Source organism: Quercus suber, unplaced genomic scaffold (genome assembly GCF_002906115.3).
Source record: "Quercus suber isolate HL8 unplaced genomic scaffold, Cork oak 2.0 scaffold_91, whole genome shotgun sequence".
NCBI classification, from domain to species: Eukaryota; Viridiplantae; Streptophyta; class Magnoliopsida; order Fagales; family Fagaceae; genus Quercus; species Quercus suber.
Genome location: NW_027069556.1, coordinates 995,821 through 1,010,688, shown reverse-complemented (window position 1 = coordinate 1,010,688; position 14,868 = coordinate 995,821). Strand labels below are relative to the sequence as shown.

Genomic DNA, 14,868 nt, shown 5'->3' with positions numbered 1-14,868 from the left:
AAACATTTTCTCCCTTGTCTTTTGCCAAAAAGGAAGAGTTTTTTATTTATTTATTTACAAGCTGATTGCTGGCAGATTCAATCAAGTAATATTTCCTTATCTTTAATGTCCTCAAATGCACCTCATGAGCATTTCAATTGGTCCTTCAAGTCAGGCAATTGTACACGAACTTTCAGAAAAATCAAACTCGCTAGAGCAACTTTGTTTTTATGTCATGTTGCAAGTGAGAAAACAACATCCATTGTTCAAATATTTGGGCTTGCCGAAGTGTGAAAAAGAAAACTCAGAAATTTGATCCCCTGATGAAAGCTAAGGAAAAAGCAACTCAGCTAGGTTGAATAATCTTGAAACAAAACAAAGATTTTCATTCTTTTCTTTATATTTTCTTTGCAAGAAAAGGTAAGAGAATTCGGTGCATGTTTGTACCTTTATTTGCTGTAAATTTATTTGCTTAAAGGTAAGATATAATATGACTGTAAATAAATAAGTTGGGATATTTACTTAAAACCACCTTTTGTGGTCGGCTAACAAGTTAGCCAACCCCCTAGTTTTACTAAAAGACAAATTCATTTCTCTGTTGGGCATAAGGGAGATTATGAAACTGTTGACCTTTTAGCCCAAAGAAAAGAATAGACAGCCATGACTGTAGTAAAAGTAATGGTTGTGGATCCGCCCAATTCCTTGAAAGGGAGAGATCCTCTAATGAATGTAGAGATTGCTTTTGGAAAAAACTTAAATGAGTTTCTTCAATGTAGTGGTCACTTTTAACACCCAAGTATTAATACTTCAACAACATACTTCTCCCCTACCTAATTGAAAGATTATCACTGTCAAACCCCACTTTATAATTACAATGAAATTGCACCCAAACTACTCTCTCTCTCTCTCTCTCACACACACACACACACACACAGATAAAACACAAATGTACCCACCGAGAATCTCTTCCTATCAAAGCCATATGACTCGGGGGGCCACTTCACACCACCAAACATTACACGCCATGTGTGTCCAGCATATGTTTCTGTCCTCATAATCCAAATGACCATCTCATAGTCACAACTCACAACTCATCTTCACCACCTCCTACTCTTCTGTCTTCTCTCCCCCTATCTATCTCTCTTTTCTTTTCCCCACCTTTCCTGTCTTCTTCTTCACTCTTACTCTTTCACCACCCACCTTTCTTTTCATCACAAAAACACTGTCCACGCTCCACAGTGAAGCTCCCCAACTAGCTACAACCACAATGGCCAGACTGGTTGTAGAGATTCAAGATGCAAGTGACTTGATGCCAAAAGATGACCAAGGCTCTGCCAGTCCCTTTGTAGAAGTAGATTTCGATGGGCAGAAACAAAAGACACAAACCAAGCATAAAGACCTCAACCCCCAATGGAATGAGAAGCTAGTGTTCAATGTCAACAACCCCAGAGACCTTCACAACAAGACCATTGATGTGATCGTGTACAATGACCGAAAAGGCGGCCACCACAAGAACTTCCTCGGTCGTGTCAGACTCCATGGTTCCTCCATACCTTTTCAAGAATCTGAAGCCATTATCCAGCGCTACCCGCTTGATAAACGTGGCCTCTTTTCTCATATTAAAGGCGATATAGCTCTCAGAGTTTACGCAGTTCATGACTCCTCTGCGTCTTATGCTCCTCCACCACAAGATGGTGGTGCTGAAGAATCAAACACAGTACCATTGCAAGAGATAAATACTAATTACAAGCCTGAAGAAGTACTAAAAGAAGAAGAAGAGGGAATGAAGAAGAAGAAAAAGGAAAAAGAAGTGAGAACTTTTCACACTCTAGGAGCCGGGACACATGAACACCATCACCATCCAGCTACACAACCTTCAGTGATCTCTGGCGGTGGATTCGGGGGGTTCGAGAAAAGCAATATTGGTGGATTCGGGGGGTTCGAGAAAAACAATATTGGTGGATTCGGGGGGTTCGAGAGTAACAATTTTACCAAGGAAAAGGAAAAGGCAGCGGCTGTGGCCGAGACCAGGGCCGATTTTGCACGAGCAGGGCCGGCTAGTATGATGCACATGCAGGTACCAAAGGCGAACCCGGAATTTGCATTGGTGGAAACTAGACCTCCCTTGGCAGCACGTCTTCGGCGCAGAGGAGACAAGACATCGAGTACTTATGATCTAGTGGAGCAGATGTATTACTTGTATGTGAATGTGGTTAAGGCCAGAGATCTTCCTGTCATGGATGTTACAGGAAGCCTTGATCCTTATGTGGAAGTGAAGCTTGGGAACTACAAAGGGCAAACGAAACCATTGACGAAGAACCAAAACCCGGTGTGGAACCAAGTTTTTGCTTTCTCAAGAGAGATGGTGCAAGCCAGTGTCCTGGAAGTGATTTTGATGGATAAGGATTTAGTGAAAGATGATTTTGTTGGGAGAGTTAGTTTTGATCTTTCTGAAATTCCTCTTCGGCTGCCACCAGATAGTCCTTTGGCTCCTCAGTGGTACAAATTGGAGGACAAGAAAGGGTTCAGGTACAATTCAGGAGAAATTATGCTTGCGGTTTGGGTAGGAACACAGGCTGATGAGGCCTTTCCCGATGCATGGCATTCTGATGCTCACAACATAAGCCATTTGAACATGTCCAATACACGATCCAAGGTTTATTTCTCCCCCAAACTATACTACCTTAAAGTTGATGTAATTGCAGCTCAGGATCTTATTCCCTCCGAAAAAGGCCGAGCTCAAGAGACACATGTGAGGGTAGTGCTTGGGAATCAGCTGAGAGTTACTCGGAGTGCTAGCCATAGTCGAATGAACCCTGAATGGAATGAAGACTTCATGTTTGTGGTATCGGAGCCTCTTGAAGACCTCATAATTATTACTGTGGAGGACAAGGTTGAGGTTTTAGGCCGGTTGGTCGTATCAGTAAGAGATGTTATGCACAGACATGACCACCGCAAAGCACCCGAACCCCGCTGGCATAATCTGCACAGGCATCTTGAAGTAGACACCGACAAGCAGAAAGACAAGTTTACAAGCAAGATCCTCCTTAGAATCTATGTGGACTCAGGTTATCATGTTCTTGATGAGTCCACGCATTTCAGCAGTGATCTACAGCCCTCCTCCAAACACTTGAGACAACCAAGCATAGGGTTTCTTGAACTTGGGATTCTAAGTGCAATGAATTTGCTTCCAATGAAGGAAAAGGATGGTGGGACTACAGATGCATACTGTGTGGCCAAGTATGGCAACAAATGGATTCGGACTAGAACGCTGCTTAACACACTGGCTCCTCGCTGGAATGAGCAGTATACTTGGGATGTTCATGATCCATGTACTGTAATCACTGTCGGTGTTTTCGATAATTGCCATGTTAATGGAAGCAAAGAAGACACAAGAGATCAGAGGATTGGGAAGGTAAGAATTCGACTATCAACTTTAGAAACTAATCGGGTTTATACCCATTTTTATCCATTGTTGGTTCTCCATCCATCTGGTTTGAAGAAACATGGTGAGCTTCATTTGGCATTGAGGTTCACTTGTACTGCTTGGGCTAACATGGTGACACAATATGGAAAGCCTTTGCTTCCAAAAATTCATTATATTCAACCCATATCTTTTAGGCACAAGGATTGGCTTCGCCACCACGCAATGCAGATTGTGGCAGCAAGGCTAGCTAGATCAGAGCCACCCCTCCGGCGTGAAATTGTTGAGTACATGCTTGATGTAGATATTCACTTGTGGAGTCTCAGGAGAAGCAAAGCCAATTTTTATCGCATCATGTCTCTGCTTTCAGGGGTTACAGCGGTTTGTAAGTGGATCAACGAAATATGTTACTGGAGAAACCCGATTACAACATGTTTAGTGCACGTCTTGTTTTTGATATTGGTTTGCTACCCAGAATTGATCCTGCCTACGATTTTCCTCTACCTATTTGTGATCGGAATATGGAACTATCGGTTCAGGCCAAAGCAGCCACCTCACATGGATGCACGACTATCACAAGCAGAGTTTATACCCCCAGATGAATTGGATGAGGAATTTGACACATTCCCAACTTCTAGACATCCAGATATTGTAAGGGCGAGGTATGATAGGTTGCGGAGTGTGGCAAGTAAGGTGCAATCTGTGGTTGGAGATTTAGCATCACAAGGGGAAAGGGCTCTAGCTTTATTAAGCTGGAGAGATTCAAGAGCTACGGCAATCTTCATCATCTTCTCATTGATCTGGGCTGTGTTCATATATGTCACTCCTTTCCAAGTAGTTGCAGTGCTGGTTGGGCTGTACTTCCTTCGACATCCTCGATTCAGAAGCAAGATGCCTTCCGTACCAGTCAATTTCTTCAAGAGGTTACCGTCCAAGTCAGATATGCTACTTTGAGATGAAGGCTATTATCAGTTTATTATTCATTTACTTAATTCTCGTGAACAAAAGATGGTTCAGTAAATTAAACCATCAAATTCGTAGCAGCATAAGACAGAAGGATATGCAGCAATGTTGCTTTTGCCCTACTATCCTCGCCCAAAATAGTAGTTCAATTTTTCCTGGATATATGCATTTTAGCTTTCATCAATCTTATCTATGGAAACAATCATTCTTTCTTGTAACCTGGGGGAAAAACTCATTCTTTCTCGCTCCAATTCTAGGTTCTGTTGAATGAATGAGTAATCAATTGGTTACTTACCGAGCAGTAATCAATGACCAGGGGTAAGCCTACTAACTATGGCTGCCTAGTCTCAAAACAGTTTTGAGAACCAAGATTAGAGGAAACTGAAATGATGAGAAAAACATTCAGCAGTGTGGCACACCTGCTAAAAAATGTTAGTAAAATACATGCATCTGAGCTATCCAACATAACAATCATATAACAAAACTCACTTCCAAAAAAAATTGTTGAAACAAAATTCTCTTTCTGCTCCCACAGAAACGGACAAATACAATCAAAATTCTTTAATTGAACGCCAGAGTCCTAACTGCAAGATGAATCAGTAAAGCCATAATTGTCAAGAAACTTACAAATATTCCAACCAAAAGAGCCTTATCGACAACACCCCATTCACCCATGCTTCCCTGGGCCCATTCTTGCTTTTTCATGGATCCCAAGGCAATTTCGCACTCCACTTTTTTGTGCACATGGTTTTTCCGCTTCCTTAGTAACCATCCGATCAGATTTCTGCTGTTTAGATCTTCTGCAAACATGGAATTCCTTGAAACAGAACTTTCTTCAATAGTAGTTGGTCCACAGCTTTCTGGTCCACAATCTCCACAGCTTTCAGGTCCACAAGGACAAGGTTCTGGCTCTCTTGTACATGCACAACTTTCAACAGGGTTAGAGCATGGCGAACATTTAGCCTGACTAGGCTTCTTGTTTCTTAAAGATGATTCATCATTGATATGGTTGATGGTCTCAATCACTTCTCCAAAAACTGACCACCTTCCCACACTTGTTATCTTCACAATAGCTGAGGTTCCAAGCATACTTTCACGAGCAATTACTAGCACCTGCACATATCCCTTGGTATGGCCAACCTTGGCAATGAAGGAACATCCGGTTAGAAAATAGAAAAATTATACAGTAAATTGACACGTGATAATGTAATGTGGAAAAATACACTCGTGGTCAAAAGCAAAAGAAGTTGCTTCAGAGGGCCTTTTTATTAAGGAAATTGAAAGAAAACAAGTTTACATCTTGGGTAATATGCATTTCTCCACATATCTAAGTAATTAAATCTGTTAAAGAGATTAATAAAATGACTTGCACCCAAAAAAAAAAAAAAAAAAGATTAATACCAAACAATAAATTCCCTCTTTTTCTAGAGATTGCTGGCTGGCTTTCAGCTCCTACAACCTTCAACTCAACTAACCAAATTCCTTCCCTAGCCACAGTCCTATTTCTCGCCTCCATCCCTCACCTTCCTCACCCACCTAACCCCATTACAATGGTCACCAGCGTTGCAAGACTCGTTTCCTATCATTGTCTGCCAGATATCCATGTTAGCCACCCTCGTCCACCAAATCTCTTCCTTCACATCCTCGACAAGCCAATTCTATGAATCCAACCAATTCCAACCACCCTTCAAAATTCAGCCAATATGAGTACCCTTCTCGTTCAGTGTTGGTTATGGATTTTCAAGACCCTATCACATTGGGTTGAGTGGTGGATTGATGGAGAACAAGACCTATTATGAGCTACTGCTGGCTTCTAAATTTAGTTTTTTCTTTTTCTTTTTCTTTTTTTTTTTCTTTTGATTTGTTCTTTTAAGTTGTAAGGTGGGTTTCCCTTTTTTATGTATATCAAAAAGTTGTAGGATTTCTTTTATTCTTTGCGCAAGTAGACACAAATTTAGTTCAAGAAAAATAAGACAGCAACCCCTTCAAATAAAACACTAAAAAAAGGTTGTACCCAGTGCACAAGAATCCAACTTTTGCAGGGTTAGGGAGATGCAATTGGTAGGCAATCTTACCCCAATTATTTTTTTGAGAGGCTGATTCCTAAACTCATACCCATGACCTGTTGCTTTTGGTGGAAGGCACTTGCCATCACACCAAGACCCGACCTCTTATACTAACTAAAACAAATATTAATATGCCATCAGAGCAACTATAATCAAGCTTTGTACCTATCAAAAAAAAAGAAAAAGAAAAACTATAATCAAGCTTTGTAATACTGGAAAAGTAAGCTGAAACCATACCCTTAACCCCCACCAGAATACAAGATGCACATATTGAATCCAAAAGCACCAAAAATGCATTCAAACACTTGCCCACTCTTACCAAGTGAATTCCATCGGTTGCAATTTCAGTTATCCAAATTCTTTCTAGTCTACCCTCCATTCCATTGTATGGTGTGAAAGCTTCAAAAACAGAAGTCAACTCACGGCTTCGTTTCTTCACCACATTACTTGGGACCTTCTTCATCCTTGCAGCAGGTGTCCCTAAATTTAGAATGAAGAAAAAGGTTAAAAATAATTTAAAATAGCTTTTAGTATCATAGTTCAAAATTCAAACAAGCTGTTAAATGCCTATGAAAAATCTGTCAGGCAATGTGTCACCACAGTCCCACATGGACAAGGTTAGTGCATATATTTATAAGTTTGTCATTTGTTGAGGGTATGGTACAAGGAAATTCAGGGTGGGGTTCAATGTGATACAGCTCATCAGCTGCATTTTGATACTTTTTCTTTCTTTCTTTCTTTTTGCTTTTTGAATAATCTCTAGTATGTTGAGGATCCATAGCGACCCCATAGTTTTGGGACTAAAGGTTTTGTTGTTGTTTGGTGTTTCCTTTCCTTTTTGGTAAGGCCAGAACCCATCCAATCTGCCTGCATTCATGCCAGGATTAGTAATTACACTGAGTTGTATTTGCAGTTTTGCATTACTCCAAATCCCTATTTTCTAAAATAAATACAATTGATTAAGGAATTACTGAAAACTGGGAGTCATTTTTTTCTCCTTTTCCCAATGGTTCTGAACAGTGGTAGTAAGATACAAAACTTAATTAAGCCATGTCTAACACATGCAAATTATGGCAGTCATGCACCTTCACAAAAGATAAATCAACATTTTTCTTTCAGCTGCCCTGCAACATATAATTTGCAATCCAGAGGAAAATGCAGCTATTTGCCATTAAAACAATGTCACAACTCACAACAGAAACATGCTAGAAAATCACAACGGAATTATCATGGCTAGATAGCATGATAAGCAGAATGATGAAATCTGAGAGTGCAGTACAATTTCATGAACAGCATACCTGGTCGAGGATAAAACTGAGATATATGAACTTGAGGGAACTTGTATTCCTTGACAAGGCTTACAGTTTGAACAAAATCTTCATCTGTTTCACCTGAAAAAACCCCAAAGAAATTATTATTGGCTCCTAAAGCACAATCTAACTAAAAATCTAAAATGTTTATTGCAAAGCGTGATCAATCTCTAAAGGTTTCCCCAAGTTCATGTTATAAATAACTTCCAAAACATTTCCATTTATTATAAAGAATTCCAATATGACAATGACCAATTCATATTTTTCCAAAGAGCATTGATATCCCAGTATCAATTTTTGTTTTCAAGAATTTCCAACTTAGACAAGAAATTTGCTAATTGCTTCTTGAGTGGCATACAATTTCAACATAGCTGCATGTTCTTACATTAAATGCTTTGGAGCACACTATCGACCTTCAACTTATTCTACTTAAGCAGTAACCATTTAAAAAAAAAGGGTAAATTACACCAACCCAGAGCTGGTAAAAGAATCAAGTGTCCTTCAGCACAAATGCTTCTTGGAGCCTAGGTGCAAAGTACAAGCATGTGCTTGGTTGAAGTAAACCACACATTTTTCAAACACAATATATAATAACCTCTAATAAAAAGGTTCATAGCATATAATAAATAAATAAATAAAACAATAAATCAAAATATTAATATATTTTGCCAATGAGCTAAAATAGATGGTACAACTGCATGAAGTCTATAAGTTCAAATTTCACATAAGTTCTTTCAATTTCTTAAAAAATTTATATAGTAAATTTGAAAACAATTATCAATGGACAGTTCAATAATAATCTAGTCATAGAAAGTTTGTACCTAACATTTTATATAATCCTCTTGTGCTTATAAAAATCACAGCTACAATAGCTATGATCAAAAGAAGTATACGATTCAATAAAAATATATCCAAAATACAAAGACCAAACAGCACAAGAACAGTAAATTATCATGGTTCATGTCTTTTGATATGTAAACAATTTTTTTTGGGTATAATATAGCACCTTAAGAATGGTGCTTTTGCATGTCATTTCGTTCAAGAGCAAGCAATAAATTTTAATGATTCAAATATTTTTTAACAAAAAATAAATTAAGAAGTGTGCTAAGGCTCATTTCATTATATGAGTTTTGCTTCGACCAACCAAAGTGCTGAGACATTGGAGCTTTAAGCTTTAAGCGTGCTTTTAACAACACTGAACCAAACTCCCTTAAGGATTATTGAAATGACACTCCCTGCCCAAACTTTTTTATATATGCCACTGCCCCCTTGTGGTTTCTATAAATGCAACAGTTAAGTTCATTCCCTTATAGTGTTACTTCACTAAAGAATATTCCTTTGTTTTTTAAACAAGATTCCTACTCATTTGTACAAACCTCAAGGGGCAGAGTTTTATTTATACAAAATCTCAAGCACCTAGTTTCATTTCTCGTCCATGGTATGGGTAGGACTCTCTTAAAAAAAAATGGAATTTTTTTAAGAATGTCATGCATGGGATTATTTGTCTCATTTATACAAACCTAAAGGGGGGAGCGTCATTTTGTCCAACATTTGGGTCAAGGGAGGTTGATGTAATTGATCCCCACACCACACCCCCTCCCCCCCTCTCAAAAAAAAAAAAAAAAGAAAAAAAGAAAAGAAAAGGGAAACCCAAGCACACAAAATAATTGCGAAAGAAAATAGAAGTACAATGCATTGGAAACCACAATTACTTACCAGGAAATCCACATATGATATCAGTTGCTATCTGCATCCCAGGCACAAGGTCAGTCAAGGTATCAACCACAGTCCTAAACTCACTCACAGTATATTCCCGATTCATTGCCTGAGATAATAAGAGTATTGAACGGTCAATTGTATAAAAAACCAACATGTACAGGAATTCTAGGCAATAATAGTTGATTAACCTCAAATTTATAAATACAATTTTTTGAAGGGGGAGAGATCTCAGGGAGAAATATAAGCATTAGCAGCAATAAAAAAGATGGTGTCAATCTTCTGTTAGGATTTACATTCAAGACGGCATCACTCCCAGATTGAACTGGTACATGTAGAAACGAGTACACACATGGGTGACGCAAAACCTCTGCTATCTCTTTCAAGTGCTCAAGAATAAAAGGAGGATTTGTCATCCCAATCCGAAGCATTGTGCTTGCATCAGGAGGAAGCTCAGCAACAAGAGCATTCAACAAAGTTGGAAGATTGACCCCAATGTCACGGCCTAAAAATTTTCCAGAAACCATGTTATTCAACAAAAAAAATTATAACTGGTGTCTTAATTTTTCTTTTAATTAGGTAGTAATTTGTCTACCTCAGGCCTAAAAGAAGTCTTATGATGTTAAAAATGAAAATGGACATAAAGAAAATGTTGAGTATAGCATTCAAATAAAATTCTCTGCGTAAGCATTTAACCTGGAACGCTATAGCTCAAGCAATGTAACAATTGCTCCATATTATGTGAAATTTACATATCATTTTACCTATGATTAATACAAACTACTTTTAAAAACTCCGATATAATCTTCATGAATAGACTCTGCAGAAACAGAACTTGCTTCATATTGGCAAATACTTTCACATGGTTACACAAAAAATGGTGATAGAAAGATCACTACAAATTACCGTAGGCTCCAGTATCTTCACTGCTCAACCATATCTCCTTAACTCCATCAGCTATTACAGTATTTACACGCCCGACCTGCCGCATTAAACTTCATATAAAATCTAAACCTAACTCAAATAAATAATGAACACCCATGTCATGAACTTACAAGGCTATCAATCGTGTAGCTCCCTAAATGACCACGAGCATGCTTTGTCTTGCAATAAGTGCAAGCACCTAAACAACCAACATTAATTGGAAGAATCTCGACAAACTTGTTCTTTCTCACCTGTTAAAAAAATTAAGTTAAAGGCTACTCTCTAAGCCAATTCAAGGGAATTGTAACAGATCCAAAGCCAGCCTTTTAGGAAAACAATGAAACCAAAGAAAAGCCAACAATTTGATAGAAATGGATTAAAATAATTAAAAAAACCTTGAACACAATAATGTGATATACAGCAATAGAAATCTACAATTCGCACCTTTGGAAGGTCAAGAGCAGGCAATGTCTTGCGGTTCAAAAGCCGCACCTCATGACCTTTCAGGGTCTCTTCCACAACTTCAACCACACGGTCAATTTGCTGGACTCCAACTATGCTGACCCCTTCAAGCTCTTTCAAGTCTCGACTTCCTTGTGGTACACATCCAGCCACCACCAGGGGCTTTTTGGCATTTTTGCATTTTGCTATTAGAGTGTCCATGGCAGACTGACTTGGGGATTTAACTGTGCATCTGCATCAGTTAATGTATATCAAAAGTTTGGTGGTTACAGGCAAAGTTTAATTTTTTTTTTATTGGAAGGTTATATATATATATATATATATGGGCAATGAGCCAATAATCTTACCGTCCACCTTACTCTTATAAGGGGAGGTGATGATGCCATTTGAGGCAAAGCTCATTGGTGGTGGTTCCAAGCAAATTTGACAATAAATGTTAGAATCTCAGGAATCAATCAGTTCAAACAAATATTCCTACTTATTGGAAACTTTTTTTTTTGTTTCAATTTCTCCCAAATAATGCCCATAATTAGTATTTCTTTCATATTTTTTTGAAATACATTCAAGTACAAATTGCATTATATGTACCTATACATTTGCACATATGGATATCTATGTTGACTATGCATGTATAAATGCTGATCAACCCTTTTGAAGTTCCAACCTTATCATCACATTTTTCTTTATTAAAGTTTCCTTGAAATTCATCAAATTAGCATAGAACTCTTTCACATGATTGTCGATTGTCAATTCTAAGACCATCCACAAGCATTAAATCATTTAAATAAATCACATGACTATTAAGTAGGTCATGTGACTAAAAGTACACATAGATAGTTTTTTAAGGTGACACATAGTGCATTGGAGGAACTATCCTCCAACCACACAGCGACTATTTTGGAGGAAAACTCTGCCCTGTCCTTTTGTATTTGATTTAGGGTTTCTGCTCTGCTCAGCACCATCCCTTCTAACCTAATTTGATGAATTTAGGTTAGAAGGGATGGTGCTCTGCTCAGCACCATCCCTTTTCTATTTGATTTAGGGTTTCAGCTCAGCTCAGCTCAGCTCTCTCTCTCTCTCTCTCTCTCTCTCTCTCTCTCTCCAAGTTAAATACATGTGTTAGTAATGCACAAAATATATTACACTTATTTCTACATGCAAGTTTTAGCTAAAATTGATGCATTGCAAATACCAAGTATGTCTACACAGTAGTTGCAAATGCCAGTAAAAAGATATTTGATGAGATAACATTAACCAAAGTTCCACTAGGAATAATATATACACACACACAAATGTATGTATGTATGTGTTGTGAAAGGTGAAGTAGTGAGCAAAAAATCCTTTGGGTGGTTCTGTACTAAATTTTCCTAATAAAAAATATTAACCATTTGACAACTAAGACATATGACCTTGATGATTCTTTATGATTCCAGCAGCATTCAACCACTCTTTGAAGAACTTAAGGTTTGCTACAAAATATGAAACTTATAGATATCCTCAGAAGAATTGTAACCAAAAAAAAAAGAAGAAGAAGTTAAATATGAGGGGGAAAAAAATGATGCTCACGTATTAATCAGCCACAGGTCTGCTTCCTCAGGACTGTCGCTTAATGAATAACCAAATGCAGCAAGTTGACCAGCCATATACTCACTGTCACTCTGAGACAGCAAAAATAATGTAGAGAAAACAATTAACAAGATTTAAAAAAAAAAAAAAAAAAGAAGTCAGCACAAATACTTGTTGATGAATGAAGTAAATGGAAGTGATACCAACTTTGATCTCATTAAGATATCATTAACCTTGGTGCATATATATATATATATATATACATAGATAGATACCAGTACTACAAGGCTGGTAGGAAAAAAGGGAGATAATTAACCACTGGAGCTAATTTATACATGAAGTTACCCTTTTCGTGCATTTAAATAAACACTTTCTCTACTTTAAAAAATAAATAAATAAATAAATAAAAAAACATGAATTCATTCATTTGCAAAACCTAACATTTGTCTGTATAATATCTTTAAAAATAATAATAATAAATAAACCTTTTATTCAAAAGGCCCTACCTTGGTGAGGTTCCACGTCATTAAAAAAAAAAAAATCTATAGTTTGATTTGAGACTACATAGATTTCGAACCATTATCACCTAGAATATTTCCTTGCACGTACTCCTAACAAAGACACAAATGTTTCTCTAATCTTTAATATCAGCTATACCTCTTTCCCTCCTTCACAGATCCACGAAATGAATGCAGCCAGCAGCAGTTTCCTTACATTTTCCATATACATGACCAAAACTGCTTTAAAGAACTTCCACATACCCACCAAAAGTGTTCTCAACTAATTCTCCTTGTCGCCAAAGAGCCTTGTAGCTCATTGGTTGGCACCTCCTGGTGTTTCCAACAGAAACATCCAGTTTCAAATCCCCCAAACCCCCAACCATTGAATTATAAAATAAATAAATAAGTAACTACTTCTCCTGGTCACCTGATAATCTTACTTACTAGTTCCACTACGTGCCCAAAAAAGTTCATAATAGTAATGACATTTTCTGATACTTTATCTACAATTAGCTTTAGAATTTTTCATAATGTGAAAATATTTCATTTCTGATAATCAAACTGCCATGGGCTTAACACCACCTGCTTTCCTCCAATATCTTTTCCATCCAGTTGTCTCACAAAAACATTAAGGCCCTAATTACTATAATTCAACAGCAATCTCTCCTGCAATTAAAAAGGCCCTAATTATGCACTTAAGCAAGTGGGTCCAAAAAAAAAAACCTGGTTGTGTGAGCACCCAAAGGTCTTGATATATATTGTCTGCAAAAAAATAAAAACATTTTAAGAAAACAAAACAGGAAAGATTTAATTTAGATAAACGAGGTTATAGTAAAGATAAATAGATAAGAAGAGAGAGAGAGAGAGAGAGACCTGAATGCCAGGGATTTGAGAGAGTTTAGCATTAGGTTTGGTGGGGTTGTTGTTTTTCTTCTTGGGCTTGAGTCCAACAGAAGACAATGGCAATCGAAAACCAGGAGGAGCACCACCGGCTCCGACGACCAGATCCTCTATGTCTTCCATTATTTACTGTGTTAATTGTTAGGCTTACGTTTATATTTATTATATATATGGCTCCAAATTGGGCTCAGTTGGTGACTTTGGTTTAGCTCTCAAACCCTTACATCACTTGAGTCGAGCCTGCCTAACTTATATGCTGGGTTTGCAAAATCCCAAAAATAGCTTTCCACACGTTGGGTCAGAGTACAATTTTTTTTTTTTTTAATAATAATTTGATAGTTACTGTATGCTGGTCGGATTAGGCAGGGTGATGAATTTCGACCAATCTGCCATTCGCAAGTTCGAAAATTTCCAAACCGCAACGATGGTTTTAGAAAATTTTCTTAGGATAGTTATTAAAATACTTAAATTATACAAAATTTAATAAAAATAAGACTTGAATTTATCAGCATAAAAAAATATAAAATAAAAACACGCAAATAGATGAAATTTTATAATTCCTTATACTAACAAATTCAAAATGCAAAATCTAATTGATGAGAGATAAAGTGAGAATTGAGAATGTTAAAGTAAAAGAGTATTTGAAATGATGAGAGAGAGAGAGAGAGAGAGAGAGGAAACTTATTGCGAGTTGCGACTACGAGACGAGCTATTATGATTGCAAAACTAAGGAGCTAAGGAGAACTTTTTCTCTTTTTTTTTTTTTTTTTTTTTTGAGAAACAAACACACACATACACACACAAGGGAGAGGGTAAGGCACACCACAACTCCACTCAAAAGCCATGGTAACTTTTAAAGGAGGGTGGAGTAAGTTATACTACACACAACACACTCTCTTAAGCAATGTGGGACAATTACCCCTTTTTTTTTTTTGAGAAACAAACACACACACACACACACACAAGGGAGAGGACAAGGGGTTCTGGACTATTTTTATGAAATTGGCTGTACAAGTTATGGATGTGAATAATTAGAGGTTTTATTTTTATTTTTATTT

General features: G+C 37.4%; 2 protein-coding genes across 2 annotated transcripts; one reads left to right on the top strand and one right to left on the bottom strand.

Annotated features, from left to right (window-relative positions):
* Positions 1-885: 885 nt before the first annotated feature.
* LOC111988066 (multiple C2 domain and transmembrane region protein 6) lies at positions 886-4,584 on the top strand. Its single transcript, XM_024019824.2, has one exon. The coding sequence runs from the start codon at positions 1,247-1,249 to the stop codon at positions 4,355-4,357; it is 3,111 nt and encodes a 1,036-aa protein (XP_023875592.2). The 5' UTR covers positions 886-1,246; the 3' UTR covers positions 4,358-4,584.
* A 238-nt stretch (positions 4,585-4,822) lies between these two features.
* LOC136067923 (uncharacterized) lies at positions 4,823-14,240 on the bottom strand. Its single transcript, XM_065774378.1, has 11 exons — positions 13,784-14,240; positions 13,634-13,672; positions 12,411-12,502; positions 10,827-11,076; positions 10,514-10,633; positions 10,365-10,440; positions 9,755-9,963; positions 9,459-9,567; positions 7,731-7,823; positions 6,752-6,912; positions 4,823-5,506 (listed from the first exon to the last, which is right to left on the bottom strand). The coding sequence occupies exons 1-11, from the start codon at positions 13,931-13,933 to the stop codon at positions 4,928-4,930; spliced, it is 1,878 nt and encodes a 625-aa protein (XP_065630450.1). The 5' UTR covers positions 13,934-14,240; the 3' UTR covers positions 4,823-4,927.
* Between the last annotated feature and the right edge of the window lie 628 nt (positions 14,241-14,868).

What these genes read in the sequence shown, in the direction of transcription:
- LOC111988066 (XM_024019824.2), top strand. Translation starts at nt 1,247, where the DNA reads ATGGCCAGACTGGTTGTAGAGATTCAAGATGCAAGTGACTTGATGCCA.
- LOC136067923 (XM_065774378.1), bottom strand. Translation starts at nt 13,933, where the DNA reads ATGGAAGACATAGAGGATCTGGTCGTCGGAGCCGGTGGTGCTCCTCCT. An exon ending in TGAAGATACTGGAGCCTACG is followed by an intron (nt 9,964 to 10,364) that starts GTAATTTGTAGT and finishes GAAAATTTTTAG; the next exon opens with GCCGTGACATTGGGGTCAAT. An exon ending in TCAGTTTTATCCTCGACCAG is followed by an intron (nt 6,913 to 7,730) that starts GTATGCTGTTCA and finishes TTCTAAATTTAG; the next exon opens with GGACACCTGCTGCAAGGATG.